At 52.6% G+C, this 7,562-nt stretch overlaps 1 protein-coding gene across 1 annotated transcript; it reads right to left on the bottom strand.

Moving 5' to 3' along the window:
• Positions 1-4,640: 4,640 nt before the first annotated feature.
• FRAT1 (FRAT regulator of Wnt signaling pathway 1) lies at positions 4,641-5,757 on the bottom strand. Its single transcript, XM_007456199.1, has one exon. The coding sequence runs from the start codon at positions 5,602-5,604 to the stop codon at positions 4,771-4,773; it is 834 nt and encodes a 277-aa protein (XP_007456261.1). The 5' UTR covers positions 5,605-5,757; the 3' UTR covers positions 4,641-4,770.
• Between the last annotated feature and the right edge of the window lie 1,805 nt (positions 5,758-7,562).

Raw genomic sequence — 7,562 nt, 5'->3', positions numbered from 1 at the left:
CTGCTGCCCCTACTCTACGAGTCCCAGTCCTGAGCCGTTTTCAAGGTCTGGCTTGAAGGGGACCTCCACCTTTTTCTGATTAAACCTCTTCTAGACTGATTATTCCCTTCCTCTACACTTCCCTTCGCACTTTATACAACAGGGGTGCATGTTTAAGAAACGTCTTATCTTCAGAGCAAACAGGTTTATGCCTTTTAAGAAGCATATTGAAGAAGTCAATAAAAGGCAGGATTTTCCACAAAAGACTTAAAGTAGTGGCCTTAACGCAGTAGCTTCCAGGAATGATGTTTTGTTTTCTAAGAGTGTTTATTGGCTATTTTGCTTCTCATACATGATCCAATTTCACCTTCACTGGATTCTTCAAGGTAGGTGCTATACTTATCCCCATTTAGCAGGTGAGTTAATTGAGATTATTGAGGTTAAGGATCCTGTCCCAAATCACAAAGCTAACAATGCAGGGCTGCCTGCAGAGCCCACGCTCTTATCTATTACACCTCCTGAGACACATTGTTATGGGCAGGTCATTTGTTTTCCCTTCAGTTATGGATGGAAAACCAGGAAGAAGCGCTGCATGGGAGAGTTTTGCTGCTTTGTCTGCACCAGCCTTCCTGGTGTTCAAATGGAGTGCACCTCAGAGTGGAAACCTCCCTGTGCTTCCATCTCTAAATGACGGGGTAGCACTAGACCACTGAAGGTTGAGCTCTCCCAGGGCTGACATTCTGTGATTACTGAGCATCAGTGGAAGAGGGGGGAGCTAATTGAGTGAGTTAGTAATTTGGTTGCCAGGGTAACTCTTTCCTGATTGGAAGGTAGGGATCACAGGGTTTGACACAGACTTTGCTGGATAGGAAAGTGGTGTCTGATGTTCACTCCATATTTCTGCTTCTGAGCTGGAAAAGGAAAGAGCAAAAAAGGGTAAAATAGAATTCAAATATTGTAGCATTTATGCCTAATTTAGAATGAAATCTTGGGGTGGCAGACTCTGGAGTTCTTTGTGAGGTGTGGCATTCTTTTCTCCAAATCACTTATTTGTCAATTTCCGTCTTTTAGTTTATTTAGTATTTTTTTCATTGAGTTTATAGTTTTGGTCTTTTATCTTGCCCAGGCCATTTTCTGTGGCCAGCTGTCTTCATAGGATGCTGAACATAAGAAAATGGTTACCACATACCTGGCTTTCCCTAGCGCAGCCTAGGGATCTGGGGCATGGTTTTCCAGGGTTCCAATGGCAGGATCATCATGTTGGACAACTGCAGGGGTATCGTTTACATTGTAGTATATGTGTGGACTTCTGCAGTGAACAATATTGGACTATGTATGATGGTATCAGGCTAGTGGAAAGAGGCCTGAACTGGATGACTGGAGACCTGGGTTCTAGGTTCTGTTAGGCCTTTGACCTCGTAAATGACTTTGTAGGTCACTCTGCACTGCCCCCTTCCTGGAATATTTTTCCACCTATAAAATGGTCTAATAACTTTTTTTAAAAATATTTATTTATTTGGCTGCACTGGGTCTTAGTTGCAGCACGCAGGATCTTTAGTTGTGGCATGCGGACTCTTAGTTGCGGCACGTGGGATCTAGTTTCTGGGGGCGCAGAGTCTTAGCCACTGGAGCACCAAGGAAAAATGGCCTAATAGCTTTTAAAAATCATTAATGTAAACCCTGACTTATTCCAAAAGGTGTCTTGGGGGTGACTAGTAAGATCTTGCAGGATTTTTAAAGATGGACGGTTTACACCCTGTGATGGTTACAGGGTTATAGTGCAGTTAAAGCACCTCATAGTAGGCATTCGTTTTCTCCAGTCTTCCTTTTTGAAGGAGGGGGTTGTATTACGTGAACCCTATGGTTGAGTCTAGCCTTAACCAATCATTACAAGAATCCAGCATGTTTGGGGCAGTGACACTGAATCATGGCCATCTTGGCCCTGGATTGCTCCTAACTCTTTGACCTCCAGGAAATCCCACCTCATCTAAGAAGTGAGGACTTCAGGGCTCCTCCGATGCCAGGGGAAGTCGGCACCTGACCACTTTCCTTTTGCTCAGAGCTCAGAGGTGGTAGCCCACTGCATTGTTAGAGGCCCCCCTTCCTCAGTTTGTGTTAGAGCCTCCAGGGTCACCATTCTTTTGCTGGGTGGCACTGGACTGAGTCTTCCACAGCCCTTCCTGGGCAGGTTGTGGGAAATGGCTGGCTTGGTGCATTCTGGAGGTACTTCTCAGACACCATCAGGGTCTGTGTGTGTATTTGAAGAGAGAGAATGGGGAGGTATAAACAACAGGCATTGAGTCCAAAAGGGAGTTAGAAAATCAGGTCTCTAAATCATACAGCACTCAATCCAGAAAGCACTCGTGGGATCACAGCATGCCCTTGTTTTATGAGAAACCGAGGACCCAGTCGATTGGCTACCAAGGGACAGTCCTGGGAAGGAAGGGGTAGGGACTGGACTATTCATCTCCAGGATGTGCCAGTCACAAGGAACCTTTTTCTCATCATCTCATGTCTCATCTGTTGTACAGATGAGGAAACCGAAGCTCACAGAGGTTGAGCAACCTGTCCAAGGTCCCCATTTAATAAGGGGACTTGAACCCTGGATATCCTGTTGCCAGCATGGCTCCTTCCTGGAGGAAACAGACCAAAGTAACAGAACAGGAGGGACAGAGATGGGCTGTTCCGCCACTGCTTAGGGAGAGAATGGGAGTGAACGTGCCAAGGGCAAAGAGAGGAGAGGAGTCCTTTCATACCCTCCCAGTTGGCTTTCCCACTGCAGGTTTGCATTCTGAGCAGTCCCTAACCAAGAGCTGCCCCAGCCTAAAGGACCACCTGATGGAACAAGTCCACTTAATGGCCACAGTAGAAAGAAAAAAGTGATAAGCCTCCCAGTCTGAAGTGACTGACTGATCTGATGTCCTTTGTTAATACAGTCAGAAGGAGCTTCTCCAGCACTGACTAGTAAGCCAGAAGGCTCTAAGGCTTTAGTGAATGGGATTGGTCCAAAACCTGACCTCGCTTTCATTTAATTTCATGCCAGCACCAATACACACCCAGCCACGCAGGCCCTGTCTAACTAGTGAGCTGCTCAGACACAAAGGCGCTCTAATTACCATCCACAAGCCAGGCTGACAAGGATTTCAAGTGTTTTCATGTTTATGGAGATCAGAGAAACGTGTTCTGTGCATCTTTCCCACCGACGACAAGTATAAAATAAAACCAAACAAAAAACCCAACGCATTTATTAAAAACAGATATTTCAGTTAAGTTAACATCCTATAATCAGGATAGCCACAATTCCAGACACTTCGCTGCGAAGTGTAGGTATGTCAATAGCCACATCTGGATGATGGACATGCCATTGAATCTTATAAAACTAAAACACCAACAATACCGTCTTAGATCATTCAGACTGAGTGAATGTTATGTTACAAGCACTTCAGCAGGTTCACAATGGCAAAGCCTGCAGCTTCTCCATTTGGAGGGTCACATTTTCTACTCGGTTTCCTTCACTTACAAAGGCGAGCTGGCATGGCTGGGGGAGGGGCAAAGGGAGGAAATCAACTCCATCTATCCAGGGAATTGCAGCTGTTATTGCAAAAGGCCCCGGAGAGCCCATTATAAGCTGCTGTGCTAGGCTGTGTGTCCCTGGAGTGCCCCATCACGTGGTGTCTCCTCAGCCCCCAGCTCGGGGCCCCCAGGAGCGCCAGCGCCACCCGCTAGAGTAGGACAGCAGAGCCGAGGGGAAGAGAAGGGACCCGAGGCCACTTCTCAGGGCAGTTTCCATGAAAGCCCGGGGCGCGGCCGCCCGCGGGAGGCACCGGCGCCCAGCACGTCGCCGCCTCCTCACACCCGCGGTGGCAGCGGTGCGCGTGTCCTCTGGAGACTCCAGCCCTTGCAAAACCCCGCGCTCTACTCCGAGTACAGGCGGAACCTGGCGACTCTCCCCTGCTGGAGCCCCGCAATCTCGTGTGCTCCCAGGAAACAGTGATCTTGAACCCGAGAAGGGGAGGACAGGCTGTGAAAATACACTTTCGAGGGGACCGAGGGTTCAACCCCGCGCCTTGCCCTCCCCTTTCCCCAGCACCTGTCGGCCCCACCTCCCATCAGCATAACAGGCGCACCGCCTTCCCCCGCCACTCAGAGAACCTCAGGCAGTTGCAAAGCGGGGGCAGAGAAAAGGTTACGTCTATTCAATTCCCCGAAACGTCCTTTCCCGGTGCCGCGTGTTTTGTATCAAGAACCAGCACCCCAAAATACACGAGATAGGTTTTTTTAAGTGTCGTACAATTTCAAGTCTGGCAGTTTGAGGTACTCCCTGAAAGGATCGACACAGGTTCCTCTCCCCCAAAGTTGATCAGGAACCAGCCCTGGAAAGGTAAAGCAAGTAACTCGGATCCTCCTCCTCCTTTGGGCGTTCGGCGATCCTGAGAAGCGTGGACTGTGACCACATGGTCGTCAGGCTGGAGGGCCCGGAGAGGCTGCGTGGAACTGCACGCTGCGCCACCAGGACTAGTCACGCCAATGAGGAGTCCTGCTGACTGTGACCTTGGGGTGCGCTCTGTAATCTGCCTTAAATAGGACCAACGAAGTCTTGTTTTTCAACCACATCTGGGCCCTCGACCTCAGTTCCCACGAAAACATTCGCGATTTTTCGATTCCTCGTCTTCATTAGTTATTTTCACGCTTCCAAAAGCGCGAGTTCACCAGTCTGAGTAGAGACGCAGCCCTCAGGGGGAACCCCTTGCCCTCCAGGCAGAGGCTGGCGCTGTGGCCACTCTCGGGGTGTTAGCTGCCGGGGACTAGAACGCCGTCGCCAGTTCTGAGCTGCGCCCTCCTCCCAGACGAGCTAGGGTCGCTGCAGGCCGCGCGAGGGCTGCGGGGCAAAGGGGGCTCATTCACTGGGGCCGACAGAGGGCCCACGAGCTGGCGTCGGGGAAGTTTTGCGTGTAACTGCAGCCGTCGCGAATGAAGCCTCCGCACGGCCTCCTTGATAAGGTTCCCCGAGATCACGAGCTGCTGCAGAAGCCGGTGGGGGTCGTCGTCGCCGGTGCGGGCTTGAGGCTGTAGCCCGCGTCGCTGCTGCAGGCGGCGGGAGGCGGCGGCGTCCCGCAGCCATCCTCGCCGGCAAGGACCCGACAGCGGCTGCGGGGCGCCTCGCTTGTCAGCTCCCGAAGGCTCATCAAGGCTGGGCTGAGGGGGCAATGGGGACAGCGCGCTGGGGCCTGCGGCGAGCTCGGCCACAAAGTAGGGCGCAGCCCGGCCCCGCACCCGGCCGCGGTCCCCGAGGGCGCAGCGCAGGGCCCCCGGGGGAGCCGGACCCCCAGTCTCGGCCGACGCGGGCGGCAGAAGCAACGGCAGAGCCGGGGCTCGGGCCTTGTCCGCCCGCACCACCGCCGGGGGTCGCGGGGGCTGCAGTGGCGGCCCCGGGGGCGCGCACGGGGAGGCAGGGCGGTCCCGCGCCGCGTCCAGCTGCAGCGTCTCGCCGATCTGGGCCACCAGCCGGTCCACCTCGCCCGAGCCGCCCAGAGTCACCGACTGTTCCAGTAGGAGGAAGCTGTCCTCCTCCTCCTCCTCCTCTTCCTCGCCGGCTTCCTCTTCCTCCTCCCTCCGGCACGGCATGGCCCCCCGCGCGGGCACCCGGAGCTCTGCGGGAGTCGCCGGCGGCTCGGCTGCCCCCGGGGCTCGGTGGGCCGCGGCGGAGCCGGGCGTGGTGCTGAGGCCGAAGCCGGAGCCGGGGCGGACGCGGAAGCCGGAGCCCGCCAGGCACTCTCGCCGCGCGCCAGCAGCCGCGGGAGCCGGAATCCTACCGGCTCGGGTTGATTTGTAAACAATGGGTGACGTCGCCGCCGGCCCCTACCACCGCGCCGGGGAGGGGTTGCGCCGAACCGTTGAGGGGCGGGGCGCCCTATGGGCAGGGGTCCCGGGTGAAGCCTTGATACCTCTGAGCTCTAGAGCCCTGAATGCTGTCAGCGGGGGGCACTGGGGAGCCGGTCCTCGCTCTCTCGGCCGGGCGTGATCGGTATTTCCAGAAGATGGACACCGGCGTGCCCTCTGTTGGTTTCTTCCACACACAAGCAAGGACACTTACACCCGCACACCCACACACTTCTCTCCCTTAGGCGCGTCAACTCATCTGTTTTTGGCATTTGCACCTCTGAGGTCCGGGATGCTGGCAATTTGGGAAGTGATGGCAGAGCGAGTGAAGCGAGTGATGGAGAGGAGGAGGCGTCAGGCTAGGGATCTGTCTGGAGATTAGGCAAACGAAGCTGGAAGAGATGAGAAGGAAGGAGACGTTGTGGTGCGATGGGGGTGCAGGATTGGGAATTGGCAAAGAAAGGCCACTGATTAATGTTTTTTTGATCAGGAGTGTGCGTATGTGGGGACCTGGACTGGGGCTGTCATTACTGGAGAGTAGGTTGCTCGTCTTGGGAGGGGCGGCGAGCTAGAAAGTTCTTTTAAGAAGAATGTCTCAGCCCAGTAGGGGAGTATCCTTTCTGAGGGGGTAGCAAGAGAAGAAAATGGTCAGCTATTTGGATGGAAATGGAGATACGGCCACCGTAACCCTTCATTATATCATGGTTAGCTTAATGATTAACCAAGACTTCATTTTTTAACAGAAAGAGGTAGGAAGCGATCCTTTACCATCACATTGCCTGGAGGTTTAAAATCTTTATTCAAGATCCCAAACCCTCAGGCCTAACTTCCAAACATTACACTTGTAGGTAGATTTTTGGTGGACCAACCTTTACACGGAAGGGATAGTATCAGGGTGATGGAAATATTCTAAAACTGGATTATGGTAATGGTGGCACCATTAAGTTTTAAAAATCATTAAAATGAGTCCATTTTATGACAAGTAAATTATATGTCAATAAAGCTGTTTTAACAATTAGCTGCAAAGCATGCACACACAAACACAGAAACCAGGCAGTAGAGAGCTACTTTAAAATATTGAGCAGGGGAGTAGCATGATTTAGAAAGAAAGAGACTGGAGCCTGGGGATCCAGATAGGTTGAAACAAGGGTCTTGGTGGGTAGTTCCAAGATGATAATTACAGGAGCAAACTTTTCGGGAAGAATGGGATGGAGGAAAGAGGTGGGAAGTTGTTAAAAAAAGAGTTGGGCTTATTTTTGTCAAGTGTGGAGGGAAGAATGTGAGAATAAAAGAGGAAGAGGCAGTTTGAAGAAAGCAAATGAATTTTTTAAAATTAATTTATTTTTGGCTGCACTGTGTCTTTTTTTTTTTTTTTTTTTTGCGGTATGTGGGCCTCTCCCTGTTGTGGCCTCTCCCGTTGTGGAGCACAGGCTCCGGACGCGCAGACTCAGCGGCCATGGCTCACGGGCCCAGCTGCTCCGCGGCATGTGGGATCTTCCAGGACCGGGGCATGAACCTGTGTCCCCTGCATCTGCAGGCGGACTCTCAACCACTGCGCCACCAGGGAAGCCCCTGCACTGTGTCTTTAGTTGAGGCAGGCGGGATCTAGTTCCCTGACCAAGGATCGCACCCCGGGCCCCCTGCATTGGGAGTGTGGAGTCTTAACCACTGGACCACCAGGGAAGTCCCCAGCAAATGAATTT

The sequence above is a fragment of the Lipotes vexillifer genome, unplaced genomic scaffold, assembly GCF_000442215.2.
Source record: "Lipotes vexillifer unplaced genomic scaffold, Lipotes_vexillifer_v1.1 scaffold184, whole genome shotgun sequence".
In the NCBI taxonomy this organism is placed as follows: Eukaryota; Metazoa; Chordata; class Mammalia; order Artiodactyla; family Lipotidae; genus Lipotes; species Lipotes vexillifer.
Note: the sequence above shows the minus strand (reverse complement) of the source record. Positions and strands in the feature narration are given on the sequence as shown.

Coding starts and splice junctions, on each gene's coding strand:
- FRAT1 (XM_007456199.1), bottom strand. CDS start 5,604: ATGCCGTGCCGGAGGGAGGAGGAAGAGGAAGCCGGCGAGGAAGAGGAG.